The sequence below is a fragment of the Aythya fuligula genome, chromosome 9 (assembly GCF_009819795.1).
Source record: "Aythya fuligula isolate bAytFul2 chromosome 9, bAytFul2.pri, whole genome shotgun sequence".
Classification (NCBI taxonomy): domain Eukaryota; kingdom Metazoa; phylum Chordata; class Aves; order Anseriformes; family Anatidae; genus Aythya; species Aythya fuligula.
In genome coordinates this window covers 17,639,416-17,656,329 of record NC_045567.1, presented here as the reverse complement: position 1 = coordinate 17,656,329, position 16,914 = coordinate 17,639,416, and the positions used below count along the sequence as shown (strand labels likewise).

At 42.2% G+C, this 16,914-nt stretch overlaps 1 protein-coding gene and 3 non-coding genes across 4 annotated transcripts; all 4 read right to left on the bottom strand.

Annotated features, from left to right (window-relative positions):
* Window positions 1-254: 254 nt before the first annotated feature.
* On the bottom strand, window positions 255-7,348 carry EIF4A2 (eukaryotic translation initiation factor 4A2). Its single transcript, XM_032193029.1, has 11 exons — window positions 7,271-7,348; window positions 6,239-6,284; window positions 6,022-6,154; window positions 5,615-5,754; window positions 4,464-4,632; window positions 4,191-4,300; window positions 3,785-3,928; window positions 3,284-3,421; window positions 2,900-2,989; window positions 2,579-2,658; window positions 255-1,063 (listed from the first exon to the last, which is right to left on the bottom strand). The coding sequence occupies exons 1-11, from the start codon at window positions 7,297-7,299 to the stop codon at window positions 919-921; spliced, it is 1,224 nt and encodes a 407-aa protein (XP_032048920.1). The 5' UTR covers window positions 7,300-7,348; the 3' UTR covers window positions 255-918.
* Window positions 3,079-3,206, bottom strand: LOC116492794. Its single transcript, XR_004253625.1, has one exon. It is a non-coding gene; the product is annotated as a small nucleolar RNA SNORA63 (small nucleolar RNA).
* On the bottom strand, window positions 3,550-3,730 carry LOC116492801. The gene has a single exon (XR_004253632.1). It is a non-coding gene; the product is annotated as a small nucleolar RNA SNORA81 (small nucleolar RNA).
* Window positions 5,832-5,902, bottom strand: LOC116492803. Its single transcript, XR_004253634.1, has one exon. It is a non-coding gene; the product is annotated as a small nucleolar RNA SNORD2 (small nucleolar RNA).
* Window positions 7,349-16,914: the final 9,566 nt, after the last annotated feature.

The following is a 16,914-nucleotide window of genomic DNA, read 5'->3' as shown; positions in this document are numbered from 1 at the left end:
GTTTAGTCACTTCCTAGTGAAAGGGTAGGTCAGTGGTAGGCATGCTGGGGTGTAGTGGTACTTGATACGCTGTCTGGGGTATCTGCCTCCAGCCCTTTATGCTCAGCACTTAGGTTACTGTACAGAAACCCCAGGTCCCTTGCAACTACAAGAGCTGAAGCCCTCCCATTTAAGAGGAAATCCAGGCCCCAAGCACTGACATACATTCACTCCCTTAGTAAGCAACACCCCCCTCCCCCAAGAACCATTTACAATTTAAGTGAATATAGAAGTATTTTATTGAACATTCAAACTTCATTAAGACATGTGCAATATGGCAAATTTTACTGGGTTTAACCCTAACTAAGACAATAGTATGATTGCTTGCTTGCTGGGGCTTAGCAACAGGGTCCAGATCACACTTACCACTAATTAAATACTTTATTGAATAAATACATATCAAACAAATGCATTTTAATGCTCTTATAAAAGTTTAGATTTTGAAAGGCCTTTCCAATTCAATCTGAAGTATAAGTACATACAATAAAGGAAGGTAGGCTAGTTTAACATAATTGGCTGATTTTATACAGCACTTATATCTTTTAGTCCATAAGTAAATTATTAAATGATAAAGAACATCTAATACAACCACTTCTATGGAACTAGGAAATAAATTTCTAATAAAGAAAAAATTTACAGACCCCATGACTTTCCACCCAACCCCAACAGTCTAACCCTAAAGTGGATAAAGCCAGTGGCTTTCCCCACAAGAGCTCACGACAAAAAGTCGCTTCGCTTATCAAAAATCTGTATTTCTGATCCGTTATGAGCATTGAGACAAGATTCAATATATCCCCAAAGAAAGAAGCACAATGCACGTTGTGAATCGCCTATTCAGCAACAGCGAGCACTGCATTCAAACCATCTCCTCCCCAGGGATTAAATGAGATCAGCCACATTCATGGGCATCTCCTCCACTGTAGTATTGTAGAATGTCTCAATGTCTCGCAGAATCCTCTTGTCCTCTTCAGTGACAAAATTTATAGCCACGCCTTTCCTGCCAAAGCGACCACCTCGGCCAATTCTGCACAGAACAGAGAACACATTTACACACAAGTTAACTACTCAATTCACTTTTTAAATACTTTAAGTGATCCACTCATTAACTGCTGATCTTTTATCTGCCAGCGGCCAGTTACGCCGTGTACACGACTAGCTGCTAACCATTGTCACATCTGGTTAAGAAAAACTAGCAGTTAGTGCCAACAGTACAGAAGAAGTGTCCATCCTATGGAGAGTAGCAGAGCAGAAAAGGTTACTCTTTTGGCTGCAAAATAAGATCTTTATTTAATGGTTGGTACTGTGGTATGAAGCCCTATCTGTCTCCCTCCCCTCCGTGAGGATTAAAACCCCATACCACATGCATCCAATCCCAAGCACATGGCATATAAAGGTAACATCTTCCAAAAAGATCAGGCTGTTCCTGCATTAATCCAATTGCATCCAGTAGCATGGAACAGCACATGATTTCTCAATTAAAATTCTGTAAAACTGTTTCCAGTGGGAAAACTTAGTATTTTTGTACAAACAAGCTCACTGTTTGGAAACACAAAAGGCTGTCAAACACTATCAATTACAATTTAGTTACACCCACCATCAGTTCTACCTTCCTGCAACTGCACAATGCAGCACCTAGTCATTACGAGCTAAACACACAAAAATGGCTCACAAAACTTAGCAAATAATCATGACAAAAGAAATATATAAATACCGACTCGCTCTTTATTCAAACTGTGCCGCTTACGAATCCACGTCCTAAATTACGTCAACGCCGTTTCTGAGCACCATCTTGTGTCATCAACTGCTGCTATCGACTCCTGTATTTTTTTACATCAAGTAACAAAGCACAGTTTACTTAATTTAGGGACAGTCACTAAAGGCAGTTAACTAAACCTAGGGAAAAAAAACGCAGTTGCTACCAGAAGACACACACCACAGAGGAAAGAATGCCACTGTGAAAGGAGCCACCAAGAGCAAACAAGGCACATACAACACGAACACAGACTTCAAGGAATGAAGACAGTTTTGTACTGCTAGTTTGAAAGCATTAAGGGCCAGTGACTGAGCAGCAGCACCTGAAGATTAGCTGGGACCTACAGAGCCAGCTAACAACCCTGCTTTCAAGATGCTATGCCAGTAATAACTTCCAATAATAGCTTCTGTCATCACACTCTGCAACCTAGAGAAAAATGTAGTTCAGCAGCTGGCAGTTTCCCTAGATCTCAGCAATGCGTGGTTTAGCCACTGCTGAACACTTTAACCATCTAAGTTTTCCCACTGCTTTTTTTTTTTTTAATTGTCTGAAAGTTCTGCTCCTCCCTCATTTCAGGACCATATTTATGCAAGTCAGGGCTTTTTGTTAAGCCAAAGAGTTTACTTTCTGCTAGTTTTTGTTGTTAGCAGTTACTGTATACATGGATGGATAACGCTCCCATCAACAAAAATGACTAACAGTGAAATAGGTGAGGCTCTGTGCTGATTTCTGTAGAGAACACGGCACTCGGTGTAATATACTGACTAGAGGGCAGAGTGAACTAACCTGTGAATGTAGTTTTCACGATTGGTCGGCAGGTCATAATTTATAACCAAAGAAACTTGCTGCACATCAATGCCACGAGCCTGGAAAGCAATATGGAAGCTTTAATGATCGTCACAGACCTTTGATTGCATTTTTCCTATCTCCTGATTTTGTTGACTAATTTGTTAGTGATGAACTACAACTGTGTAGTCCATAGTGGAGCATAGTCTTTACTCTTCCAAAAGGCTCCAAATAGTTCAGGCTACAAGAACCTTCACCAAGTTACGAAGCTTTTGGCACCAGATTAAAACAAGGGCATGTTCACTAAGAGATGATACTCACCAGCAAGTCAGTAGTGATCAAGACACGGCTTGATCCTGATCTAAACTCTCTCATGATAACATCCCGCTCCTTCTGGTCCATGTCACCATGCTGTAGAGTTAAAAAGAGTTGGAATTACTACAGTTCTAGTTATTACGGTTTCAGTATTCCAGACTGGACTATCCTCTCAGACCAAAAGGATGTATGAAACCCAGCGTCCCTACCTGCTGTGGGAACGAAGCAGGTAGGGATAGAAGGAAACATTTTTCTTTTAGCAGGGGGAACGATAATACAGCACCACACAGCTATATCATAACTTTTCCTGCTTTAACTTAAGCATAGCTCATTAGGGATTATTGTATGTACACATCATTGCAGAAGTTATGTGTAAGTATCAATTCTTACCAGAGCTGAGACAGTGAAGTCTCTGGCATGCATTTTCTCTGTAAGCCAGTCCACTTTTCTCCTTGTATTCAGGAAGATAACAGCCTGTGTAATGGTCAGGGTCTCATACAGATCACAGAGAGTATCCAGCTTCCACTCCTGAACAGAACAAAAATAACAGGAATAAAAACTGAGGTCATGGTCAAATTAGGGCATGCCCTAACATGCATTTATAATTAACATAACCAGATAAACTGGAGGAATACTTGTGGTAAAGTTTCTGCATGAACTGTTGCACCAAATCTTAGGACACAGGACACTGGACATTAAGAAAGAGGTCCACCCTAGTCGTTTTCGATCCAGTGCATCGTTTTTCTTCTTCTTGCATGTACTCTACTAGCATTATTGCAGAAACCAAAGCTGAGCCTCAGTTTCTGCAATTTTAGCACAGTGCTTTAACAAGAAGGTAGGAAAAAAAAATCAAGTTTAACTCTCCTAACCAGAAGCACAACTCATACCAACCTCTCTTTCAACATTAATGTAGAATTGCTTGATACCCTCCAGTGTCAGTTCTTCCTTCTTCACCAGAATACGAATGGGATCTCTCATGAACTTTTTGGTCACTTCCAACACATCCATTGGCATCGTAGCCGACAGCAGCACAACCTAGAGAACATTTACTCCATGTCAGCATGTACAACAGATATTAGTTTCAGGTTCATCACCCTTAGAACATTGAAATCAACCTTTAAATCAGTGACTATCATCACCATTATCTTAAAACACAGGTCCTGACCTTCTGCAAAGCCAAGGCAGACAGGACAGCATATAAAAGCTTTAATTTAGACAAGGACAGAAACTCAGTTGTCAGTTACTTGTGACCAAGTCTGAAGCCACCATTTCAATCATGCCTTTTTTTTTTTTTTACCTGGATGTTTGTGCTCAATTTCTGGAAAATCTCGTAAATTTGATCCTTAAATCCTCGGCTCAACATTTCATCAGCTTCATCCAGAACAAACATTTTGATCCATTTAGGTGCTAAGAAAAAAAGTAGAACATTGCATGAAGTTTCAAGAATACATTAAGTACTTTTGCTAATGTTACTCTCCCTTGGGACTGAGTAGTCCCATACCATCTGTTTCCAGAGGTGAAATTTACACTAATGATTTCTCATCAAAAGCAAAGTTCAACTCATACTTACAAAGGTAGCGTCTGTTTAACATATCAAACACACGCCCTGGAGTTCCAACCACAATGTGTGGAGCTTCAGCCTGAAGCTTCTGCATTTCATTGCGAACATTTGTGCCACCAATACAAGCATGGCATGTTGCTCCCATATAGTCTCCAAGGGCCAGAATTACCTTTTGAATCTAGGAGATAAAAGCCATCCATTAGCAACAGCTACTGCTACCATCAGTCCTTTATCACTGTTGCTTACGGACTATGGGCTAGACAAGGATTACACATCGCTAATGACTACAGAAGACTTGCTACTGATTTTGCCCAACTGCTTGTTAAATATTTAAATTGGTCTTCAGGTCACCCTTACTAGTTAGTTAACAAGCAACTCTCTTCCTAGCTCAGTAGATGCATGGAAGGCCTGCAAAGCAAACTTGGACTTTGTACTGTGAATACATGCATGTAAATGACTTGCAGGAAGCTCCTACGGAGTGTAGAAGCATGCTGCTATATGCCAGGCTTTTAAGTCTCATCTCACGAATGTCTTCAGAGTAAAAGACTGACTGTACCATCAGTCAGAGGATAAAAGCCAGCATTACTGATTTATATTAGTGCTAAAAATAAAGTACCCTACAAGCTTTGTTCAGGCACTTCCACTTACTAAAATAGAACACTAAGCCTTGAGGGTGAAGTAAGCATGCAATGTAACATTAAGTTGAAAAGACATCACGGATTACAAGAACAGAAAAGTGACTACATGCGCACTGCAGTTTCCACGTTGCACAACTGCACGCAAGTTCAAATAGCTTCCAAAGTCTTGGTTTCCACTCAGAACACTGTACTTGAGTAAGGTGTTTTTGTTTTTTTTTTTTTTTTTTTTTTTTTTTTTTTTTTTTTGAGATGCTCCCTCAGAACTACACGCAGCATAGGAGCTGATTCCTTCAACTCTGCCCCAGCACACCCTCCATATGCAGCGCAATTTGACTTTTTAAGCAGGCAGAGAACTTATGGGACAGAAGCCAGTTTCATTTCCCCATTACTCAACATAAAGAGGGTTCTGAATGGATATTGGTTACAGCCCCTTAAGAAGTCGGTTTATCGTCTCACAGTTGTGAAACCTGAAACCTATGCAACACACAAGTAGCTTTTGTTTTTTAGCTACACTATCAATACCTGTTGAGCCAGTTCTCTGGTAGGGGCCAATACTAGTGCTTGGGTCTCCTTGAGATCAATCTCCAACTGCTGCAGGATGGAAATAGCAAATGTGGCTGTCTTGCCAGTACCTGACTGAGCTTGAGCAATCACATCATACCCTAAAAAAAGTAGGATACACATTTACTGATCCCACATAGGCCATTCATATTTTGTTTTATTGTATTCCTTTTGAAATAAGTGATCAGCATTAAAAAGTTCTCTCCATTTCAGGTCAGCCCCGAAAGATGGTGTACCATCATCTCACTTGTTCAATAAAGATTAACAACAGGCATCAATATAAAAAACTATTAACATATGCTTTTTTTTTTTTTTAATATTTCCCTTGTTATCTGATATTAGTAATAGCACATGAACTGTTTGCATACCTTTGATGCATGGAATAATAGCTCTCTGCTGAATAGCTGAAGGCTTTTCAAAACCATAAGCATAAATGCCCCTTAGAAGGGATTCTTTTAAATTCATATCATCAAAATTGTCAACAATCTCATTCCAATTGCTCTGCAATGAAGAAAAAAATGTGTTATTGCATTCACCATCCCTCCGCATCAGCGCTCAAGTCCTTCCACGAGGTCATGTGCTCACCTCAATGACACCATCGGGCTCCATTCCCTCGGGGCCGCCATGGTCTCTGCCAGGGAAGAGAACAAGCAGTTGGTTAGCACAACATGCAGAAGAGAAGGGAGCTCACCCCCTGGGCTGCCAAGAGCTGCATCCACACGCCGGACCCCGTGACAGATCATTCCAGCAGGTGCTCTGATGCTCTGCCAACGGCCTAAGCCTGCTGCTCTCCCCACCGCCCGCGATCCGCAGCCCACCTCCCGCAGCCCGTAACGTGATACGAGACAATCCGGGACGATCCGAGCCCTCGCACCCCGCCGCATTTCAGGCTGGTGTAGGGAGGGGTGCAGCGAAGCCAGGCCCCCGCCCGCCCCCCTTTGCAGCGCCCCCCTCCCGAGGCAGCCGCGCGGGGAAATGGCGGCGCCGCAGCGCCGGGCGGGAACGGGGGGGCGCTGCGGTTCTTCCCCCCCCCCCTCCTCCCGCGTCACCAAGTCTCGCGAGAGCTCCACCCCTGGGGTTGCGCAAAGCGGGCGGAGGAAGGCGCCGGGCGAGCGCCCAGAGGGCCGCACCCCCCCCCTTCCCTTTCGTCTTCCCTCCTCCTCTGAGGGAAAAAAATGGTCTCGCCCGCCGCAGGGCCCTCAGGGTTTGGGGCGAGCCGATGGCAGAATCACGGGAGGGGTGGCGTTTATTAATAAAAAAGGAGGAAAAAGCGTAACAAAGCGCTCCTCTGTTGTGATTATAAGGCAGCGCGGTTAGGTTAAAGAAAATAAAAATAGCCCTTTTTCGGGATGCGTGGTTGCTAAGGAAATCTACAGCGAGAACGCGAACCCTGAGGGAAAGAACTAGATCCCTCGTTAAGTCAGGGGGAGGCGGGATGGAAGCGTCTAGAAGCTGTGGGGGCAGGGCACCGGGCGCCGTCTCGCCGCAGAGCGCTCTTTGGAGCGCCCCCCTCAACGATCCCCTGCGTTTCTTCCCCCCCCTGCGCCTCCGCTCAGGCTATGGAGCTTCCTGGCAGGGGAAAAAAAAGGCTCGGGGCCTCTGCCCGCCGCGCCATACCTGCTATAGTCCGCGGAGCCGCCTGACATGTTCCGATCACGAGCGCTGTCCTCAACTGAAAAGGCAAAGCTTCCGCGGCGGCCGCTTTATATACCCGCTCCGCGGCCGGACTCGTTGCGCCTCGCTCTGCGCATGGATATACGCCTCACGCCGCAGCCAAAACCCCACGAATCCCCCCCAAACTGAGGCCCCTTCGCTAGAGATCCCCCTGAACGCGCTGCCTGAGGTGCTCCGAGGGCGTCCTTGAGCCCCGCGGGGCCGCGAAGCCGGCGGAGGCAGGGACTACTTTTTCTCCCCCTCTCCTCAGAGCGCGGCAGGATATTGCAGCAGTGGTGGGGTGACGGCGCCGCACTCCTTCCTCCCGCTCCGCCTCCCCCCCCCCCCCCTTCGCACGGGGTTTCCCATCCCTGCCCCTGCTGCAGCGCCGAAAAGCGGGGGGGGGCGCGGAGCCGGGCTGAGGGGCGGCGAGCGGGGCCGGTGCGGTTCCTCACCACTGCGCTGTTATTTTTAAATAAAAACCATAATAGCCATGATAAAAAACGTGTCTTTTTTTTTTTTTTTTTTTTGTAAATCTGCATGGAAATGGGCGTGATGCGGGGGTGGGGGGCTTCCTTGGGCTCTCTTCTTGCTCCCCACACACAGAAGCGCCCCCCGCCCACACCGTTGTGCCAAGAGAGCCCCAAATTCTCCCTTTTCGCCCGCTGAGGGGTGGTGGTGGTGGGGATGGGGTGAGGTTGGGTGGGGGCCTCGCCGCAGGATGGGGGCAGCGCCGGGGGGAGCGGGAGCTGCGGCGGGAAGGGCCGGGAGGTGAGGAAGGCAAAATGGTGGCGCTGAGGTAACGTGAGGCAGGGCGGCGGGGCCTCCTCTGCCGGGCTCTGAGGGGATAAATCCATCCCGGGGGGTTAAAAATGGATTATATATATATTTTTTTTAAATGGGATGAAGGCTTCTTTGGTGAGTATTTGTGGGGATTGAGCTGGATGGGTCCACAGGGCACTGCTCGAAATGCGGCACAGCGACCCGCAGCCATTCCCCACATAGCCTTGCCCCTGAAAAACTTGTCAAGAGTTGGAGATCAGCACAACCCAAAGGAAGGCAGCGAGGAAAATATCCCTCTGCTAACTGGTTCGATGGAATCAGGGATCCTGCCCATTGCTTCCGTACTGTTTTAACGGAAAAAAATAGGTTTCAATACACTTACCAGGTTCTGCGATAATATGTTCATTGATATTTCTAATGTAGGCAAATAAAGTAAGTTGTAAGCAATAATTTGTACCAACTGTAATGGGTTTTACATGAGTCACTTCTAGAATTCGTTTCCATAGTGATTATATATGAACAAATGGAGTCGGTGCTTGAAAAACTCGACCCCTTTCCTTGTCTAGAACATTGTAAATTGTCTAGAAATGTCTAGAATATCTGTAAAGATAATCTCCGAGAGACTAAATTACATTAGCTCTTCCCATGGTAGCATCAGCTGGGGCAACATTATCTGTAAAAATAACACCGCACTTGCCAATATCCAAGCGAAATTATATAAATGCAGCTTTGCTGTTGACCCACCATAAAAATTGCAAGTTTTGCCCCTCTCACACTGGACAGAAAGGACTGAGGGATGTAAAGGACTGAGGATATTGCTTGGTTTTGCGATTGTGGCAGCCCCGTGACAGTGACTGGAGACCTTCCTACATGACAGCAGTTTGCCTGGCCCCATAAACGTCTGGTTGTAAAAGCACCAGGATGGGCTGCAGAAAGGGCCCGAAAAACTTAGGGCTAGCACAGTTAAATTTCCCATTAAAAATGACTTTCAGTCTACACTGAAGAACTAATACTACTGAGTATTTTTATTAAGAACTCAGCAGTTATTAAAAAACCCGTAGAATGTAGATACTTTAAAATATTTTATTAGGCCTTACTTTCTTTGCAAAACCGAGTGAAAAAGATTTATTGGCATCTGGGAAACTTAGGAAGGCAATCCATCATCTTCCACAGATTTTAAATGCCTTTTTAATAAACATTTAAGCCATCATCTCAGATACCTGATTTATCTTTTCCTGTAGACAAATTAGCATCAGATTACTTCAGATTAGTTACGTATTCAAACCACTTTGAACATTCTGTTTTGACAGAAGTTAATTTTAAAATAACAAGGTTTTCACAGCTTTCTTTAAGGACAATTATGGAAAATTAAGGATAAACTCTGATTTGCTACAAGTCTTGTTTTATTCCACTTGACATTAGGTGTGGTCTCCAAACTTCATCCCATTTGAAAATAAAATGAAGAAAATGTTTTTTGATCATTAGCTTCAATCAAGGGACACATTTTAAAATTGTTTTTGTTATTTAATATCTGTAGTAACAGCATCTGGGAGTCTCTCAATCCAGTGCCAAGATTTCTTTATTCAATAATTCATATGAATGTTCAACATGAAATTCATATGAATGTTCAACATCAGCAAGTATGGAGAAAGGAATCCAGTGTTTCCTCTAGTGAAAATCATTGACTCATTTCACGAAATGAAAAGAGGAAGGACTTCTGTTTCATTAACTTCAGATAAGCAAAGCTGAACCTGTCCTCTTTGTGTGAGACACTACAGTAAAAATCCAGGATTAACAGACCTGGTCTAACTGTACCAAAGGAAAATTTTTGGACATTGTATACTCTTAAAGGCTGTGTTCCTGAACACACTGTTTGAGAAATACCTCTTTGATTATAGTAGGGCAAACAGCCAATTTGCTTGTGATCTCGTATCTAGTTTGTGTATTTTTAGCCTGGTGGTAGCCATGCTCTGCCTGGGTTCTAACCATGAAGTGTCATAAATGTGTCCGAAGGTCAGATTTTGTCACTGACAAAATCTTGGATTGATGATGGGATTTGTCGTATCCCTTGGCGTTAATTTTATTAAGCTTTCTAGAACAGTCTCAATTGAAAGCTTGCTCCTCAAGGACCAGGTTCATGTTATCATCAGGCAGAAGTAATACCAAAAAGATGCTAGTTTAGTCTGTGCTATTATTATTAGGATCCATGGCCACATTTATGCTTGCACACTTCAGTAGAAGACAAAAGACAATCTTGGTGAATCATGAGATCTTTGGTGGGAATGAGCATAATAATTATGCATTTATTAATATGGGGTAACAGATGGACTAGCTGGTTTAGCAGCTGGGTTTCCAGTCATTATTCATGCAGATCGAAGTAAAGAGTGATGTATCTAAAGACAGCAGTAGGAGTCAACACCTCCTGAAACTGAGCTCTAGTTGAGCAGTCCCTGCTCGTCAGTGTTCTGGCAAAGACAATGTCGCAGTTTGCATTAGGAAATTTCAGAAATCTCCTTTTAGAAATCTCATACCATGATCTGAGCATACCGTGAAACTGGCATGTATTTCATGGGAAACAAGGAAGACCCCAAGTTCCTCTCCTGCACTGAACTCTAGTCGTTGCTGGAGTTCATACCATGTATTTCGTGATTCCCACAACCAGTGGGGCAGAGAAAGTGATTGTGGACAGAGTTTATTCAGTGTAGGCTGTGCTGAGGATCAAGATGACTTGTTAGGGTGTTGTTAGCAAGAAGTAATGTTTTTCAATTCATCATTCCCAAAGGATCCTGCCTAAACAAAAGCATGCTTCCTCGGATGTAGGAGTGGATAGCAGAGATTCTGGAAAGTCTCCAGTGGAGAGAGAAGGTTTGAATTCCAGGAGACCCGTGCTTGTTATTTAACTGCAGTCACAGGGCTTTATTAATGCTAACTTGTGCGTATTTTTCCGTCATTCCACTGAAATTACAATCTGAACAAATTAAATAACAGCAGTTTATAAGATGCAGTGATTATAATGTTCTGAAAAAGGCCTGGTTTGTATTCTTTAGTATCTTGGGGTAATTTGAAATCCCCATTTTGGTGACGTTAGCACATTAGGCTGCTAGGTTTGCTTTGTCATCCTTTTAAAAAGTCATTTTACAACTTTGTTCTGTTCTGACAGATATTTCTATTCTTTGTAGCTGTAATCAGACTTTTGTTGTGAAATCTCCAGGATGCCCATGCCGAGTGAATTGAAAGTACTTCCAGACACGGAATTTTCTCTCCTAGTCAAAGCTTTCGGCCAGTAAGGAACACTGTCAAAAACACTTAACTGAATTAGGAGCCAAACACTATGGAAAGCCAGTGGGATTTAGGCAGCTTTAGTCCATTTATCTGTCCCACCCAGAGGACGCTGGGTGGCCAGGACCTTTTGCTGACCAGCTGACTCACTTGTCTGCAACGTGCGCACGGCGGTTTGTGGCTTGTGTTCCCTAATTGCTTCAAGCACAAGTCTCCAAGGGGTGTTCCTGCTTTGGATTTGTATGCTTTGTTTCTTATCCTAAGTCCTCTCGTTGCCAGTAATGTTACTGAGTATTCCCAACTCAAATACTTGAAACAGAAAAATAGATTTTTCTATGTTTTTCTCAGTCATTCAGGCCTCTGCATGCTGTGAAATGTGATGTTCATAGTTCCAGATCTTGAATTCTGTCCTTGAGCAAGTGATTACATTATTCCTTACTGTTGTTAAGGCTTGTAGTCATGCCCGGGACGTGGCATCAGCTTAACTCTGTTCTCTGGTTATGTAGAGGACTCCCAGGGTGACCACAGGCATGGCATTCTAGCAATAAAATCGAACAGGTAATATTTATTAGGGACTTCCCGTTGACTTTTATTGGAACGAGAAGTTTGCACTTCATTTTTTTCCTCTGTAAAGTGCAGTGACAGTATTTGCCTCAGAGGTTACATGTGGGCAAACGTTTGAAAAATGTGGAGATAGGTAACGGGAAGAGGTTCACACAGTCTTTGATAGAAGCTGCGTGCATTCTTTCGGGGTAAAGTTTGTTCTTTCTCCTGCAAAAGCAAAGAAAGCTAGACAGATTAACAGGTGGCAGCTGCTGATAACCTCCTGGCAGAGTCCTGTGGTTACATTTGTTTTTTAAGGCAATTGGAAGGCGTCTGCACTACCATGAAATAGTGCGTGTCATATACTTCTGTGAGACAGTCTGCAAACAGAACTGTTTTAATTTCTGAGGAAAAGGTAAATTTAACAATATGTGTTTTTATAAAGAAAACATATTTTCTTCTGATACTGGTAAACCATCCATGTAAATTATTTATTCTCATGGTTCAATGTGGAATCCACTGATGATGCTTGAGATTTTTAATCTCTGAGCTGATCTCTGCCATTTCATTTTTGAAACACCCACTACAGGCTGAGCGATGCTCTGTATTTAATTCTGAGTACCTTTCCTCATCGATTTAAAACCCAACACAAAACAGAGTGCTTTTTATGTTCTTACAAGGAGGAACTAATGCATGCAAGCTAAGAGAAAAACTCCAAAATGCCCAAGCAGTTCCTTGTTTTTACAGGGCTATATTCCCAGGATCAGAATTTGTAGATAGACGTCCGCGTGCTCTGTGCCCTGTTTAATGAAGTCGTCATATGACTCTCTTTCCCCATGCTGATTTCTGCCTTGAAACATCAGGCACGCTGCTCTTCAGAAGGATGGCACCGTGCTGCAAATTACAAGGGCCCATCTCAGATCCGTGACAGCAAAATGGCTAGGTGGGGAGCTGATACAGCATCGCACAGAAAGCTGTGCTGTGAGCATCTTACAGCCTTTTGTTGTCAGAATATTTAAAATGCGTACATCTTTGAACAGCAAGAGCAAGATATCACAGAAATCACTTCGTTATTATTTAACAGAAGCCCTTTCTGTTCATATCCAGCCCTGTGTGTCTGCTGAAGTCTCTGTCTCCTTCTGTAGCAGAGCATTTTAACCTCCAAAATGGAGCATTTTGCAGTCTGTAGAGCTTGTTACAACATGTAAACGTTAACAACAAAGATAAATAGACTGTCATTAATAAAATGAGCTATGTAGTTAGAGGTAGGGCCTCAAGGCAAACCTTTATTTCGACAAACTGATAGTTTTCTACAGAGCTTTAATGTTTTTAAGAAAATGGAACCTATGCATTTCTGCAGGTAACCATAGCTCAGATTCCCTGAGCTTTATTTCTGTCAGCAGTACTGGATTAATATGAAATTGTAGATGAGTAGTTTCAGCTTTGTGCCCTTATTTCATCTGCCTTTAAAATGAGAATTATAATCTCCTGTTTTAGAAGTATCCCTTAGACTGTAAACTGTTTAAGGCTGAGGCAGATTGCTCTGTGTGCTGTGCTTCAGCCCTACAGCGCAGTCATTCTGGGTGGGGAGCTGAGGTTCCACCCGGCTGAAAGTTTAAAAAAATAAGTTAAACATTGATATTTGTTTATTCAATTTTGTTTTGTTAATCCTTCTGAGATTTTCTGGAAGACAAGTGTAAATATTCCAAGGTCTTTAACAATATTACAGATGCATGGTATTGTCATAATTGCATCTGAAATGCGTGCCTAGGAGGGTAAGGTTGCCAAGCGGGCTGCCAAGGAACTATCTAGTAACTTTTCCACTCTGTTCTGTGCGGTTTCTTTGTAGGGTTGTGAAGCATCTGTAGGCCAGTCCTTAATTCTAGTTGTTTGTGCTGTAACCCATTGCAGAATGCTATTACATTTTATTTTGTGTGCTGATTGAATACCACCAGATACAGCAAAAATCAACATGTAAGGTGCAATTCATTCTTTTATTTTCAGGTTGCGCCCAAGAACAGCTGCCCAGATTCTCCCAGGATCCACGGATGCAGGCACAGGCAGGATGCAGGTGATCACGTTATTTTAGCTCGGAATTACTGTGGTGTTTCTTGTACTAATCCAGGGCATGCAGTTCAGCATTTCTGTCACAGCCGTTGGCAGTGACCAGAAACCTTTGTTCTTCGCACAGCAGGAGACAGAAAGGAGAGCTCATGTTGAATTACAGAAATATATTGATTTCTTTATTCCTTGCGTGTCTGAAAAGTGATTAAGTTATAATTTACTAGCATTTTGTAATAAGAAAAGAAAATACAAGTACTGCTATTCAAAGTCTTTTTATCTTGTGCTAGATACTTTAAGAGTTTTTGGCAATAATTGTTTCTGAGTCTTATGCAGTTGTTTGTTTTTTTTTTCTAACATATTCAGCCTTTATTTGTAGCACATTTTGCTGATTAATTTAAAAGAGAGAAAGTTAGGAAAATCCTAATTTCAAAGCAAGTGGATGTTATAGCTATTCAATAACCACTCAGTTACTGGTGCTTTTAATTTGCTTGCTCGTTTGTCTTCTGTAGCTTGTGTTAACCATTTCCAAATATATTCTCGTATATACTTTTACATGGATTGCAAGACTACAGGATCTTGCATAACATTATTCCTTTTGCTTTAGCAGGGATTTAACAAGCAAACCAATGATTTTCATTTATGTGTTATTAATAAAAAAAGGCTCAGTTACAAAATATTTACAGCATTCTGGACTTCATTTGGATAAAATGTTTTGTGTTTTTTAAACTTAGATTTTTTTCTCTTTTTTTTTTCCACATTTCTGTCAAAAAAAAGCTGAGTATCACAGAGATGAATTTACATAGCTTATCTTTATTACACAAAAGGAGTTGTCTGGTTTCCTTTACTATTATTCATTTGCATTGAATTCAGCTCTTTGAGGAATACAACTTTGTACCCTTGGGAACATATTTTTTCTAAAATCAATCAGATCAGAATTGTGTTTGTTAATTTACCTCACATTGGAATTGTCTTTGCTAATTTAGTGGCCAAAACAAACTGCATATCTTTATGCAGAAGGAGAGAGAGAGAGAAAAGTGAGAAGCATCAAGGACTGCTGCCTCAGAGCTGCTGTTGCCATAGAGCTACTAACGAGAAAAAAACTGCAGCATGGATTTCTTCTGCTGCTGAAGGTAAGATGAGGGCACAGCAAAGGCTGTAGGAGGGAGGGGGAAGGGAGGCAGAGGGAGGGAGAAGAGGAAGAAAGTCTGCGTCCTTGCTGTCTAAAAAAGGAAATTCAGTTTCAGTGTACATGAGCAGAACTGCTGGTGCAGAAGAACAAAGCTATCTCAGTTGTTTAGGGTAGCAAGAGTGATGAGCAAGCAAGCGCATTCCCTTGCTTTCAGGAGGAAATGCTGCAAAGAAAGGAGAGAGAAGAGTGATTATCAGTTAGAAAATACTGCTGCTTCAAGATACCTGCTTTTTGACACTGCTTTGGCATTAATATTGTTCCCCTGGGTAAAGACAGCTGTAAAAAAAATAAAAATCAGGTAGATAAGGAAGAAGAAAAACTAGTGCTGAAAAATTTCAGCATACACTTAGGAATTCTCTCTGTATTAAAACATGTCAGTTGTTACATTCAGCTGTGCAGTACTGTGAGGCCTTTCAAAGTGCAAGTGCAATTATATTTTCTAAGGTGAGATTCTTATGATAAATTGATATTTTATCAATCTTTAATTCTGAATGCAGAACTGACACCAGACCTGCTTTCTGTGGAAACTTTTGAACAGGGTGAGATATGTAGGCCAAGACTCTCCATGCTTTCTCTAGAATTATCTACAAAACACTCATCCCAAAAGCTGCTGCTGCTGTTTCTACATTTGTTTAGCCTGTCACATCTTGCAGCTTTTTGCTTTCATTTTAGTGTTCATTCTCTCAGTCTCTTTCTGAGATAAATTAACCAATGTGCCCTGCCCAGCAAACCCTGCACACCTGCCATGTTTGCATAGCAGGACCTTAGAGGGATACTAAAGGCAGCAATAACACTGAGTGTCTCAGTTATGTTGAAAATAGTATGTTGATATTGCTCAGCCAACTGATTGCTGTATTACTGGGTATGCTTGGATAGAGCAGCCTTTCCTTTGCAATTTTTTATTTTTGTACTTACTGCCACTTATCAAATGTTTGACCATTTCTCCTGGAATTTTGTTTGAAGGTTGAGTTAGAGTGAATTTCTCTGATAGCAGCCTGTTAGCTTGATCAAGATTCATCAGTTCAGGTTGTAAATAAATAAAAGTACAATTGGGATTCTGAATTTTGTTAGCAGTACAGTATCTCACTGTGAAATTGTTATTCCTTGAGATTATAGCATTTATACATGGCATTTCTCAGCTGTGAATGACACTAGGATAGCTATATTGATCATGAATACATCAGTTGCCATTTCAAAGGTATGTCATGAGGAATTGGATGTGTAAGTGTATTTTTTTTGGAGTCAGACTCATTTTGTGAGTCACACTCATTTTGTCAGTGTCATAAGCTGCAGACAGCTTATCTGCAGTCTTTGGAACCATTCTTTTTACTTACTGTAGTCCCCACTGCAGTCAGTGGTTGATGACATCCTGTTCAGTTTTGCATAGGTCTCTTGAGCCAGCACACAAAAGTCAAGGCTTAATCCATGATTGTGGTAATCCAGGTGACAAGGGTTTAGTCATCTTCTGCTCCAAACAGTTGCTCATATCTTATATCTGGAGTGAATAATTTTGTATATGTCTGAGTTCCACAGAGCATTAGGCTCTGCATTTCAGGAAAGTTCACTCACCTTGTGGACCAGTTTGGGTTCTTCAGAGATCTGAGATGATGCTTCAGCCAAGTATGACCCCATATAATAAAACCCTGTGTGTTGGGTAACTATTCAAGAAGGAATGGATGATCCTTATACAGATAAAATTTAGTTGTTGTAGATAAATATTAGTGGAAAGTTATTGTTGCAGTCTTAGATC

Excerpts from the sequence above, each read along its gene's own strand:
- EIF4A2 (XM_032193029.1), bottom strand. The coding sequence starts at position 7,299 with ATGTCAGGCGGCTCCGCGGACTATAGCAG. Across the intron at positions 4,633-5,614 it reads CCAGAGAACTGGCTCAACAG|ATTCAAAAGGTAATTCTGGC; the intron begins GTATTGATAGTG and ends TTTATCTCCTAG. Across the intron at positions 1,064-2,578 it reads CGTGAAAACTACATTCACAG|AATTGGCCGAGGTGGTCGCT; the intron begins GTTAGTTCACTC and ends TGTTCTGTGCAG.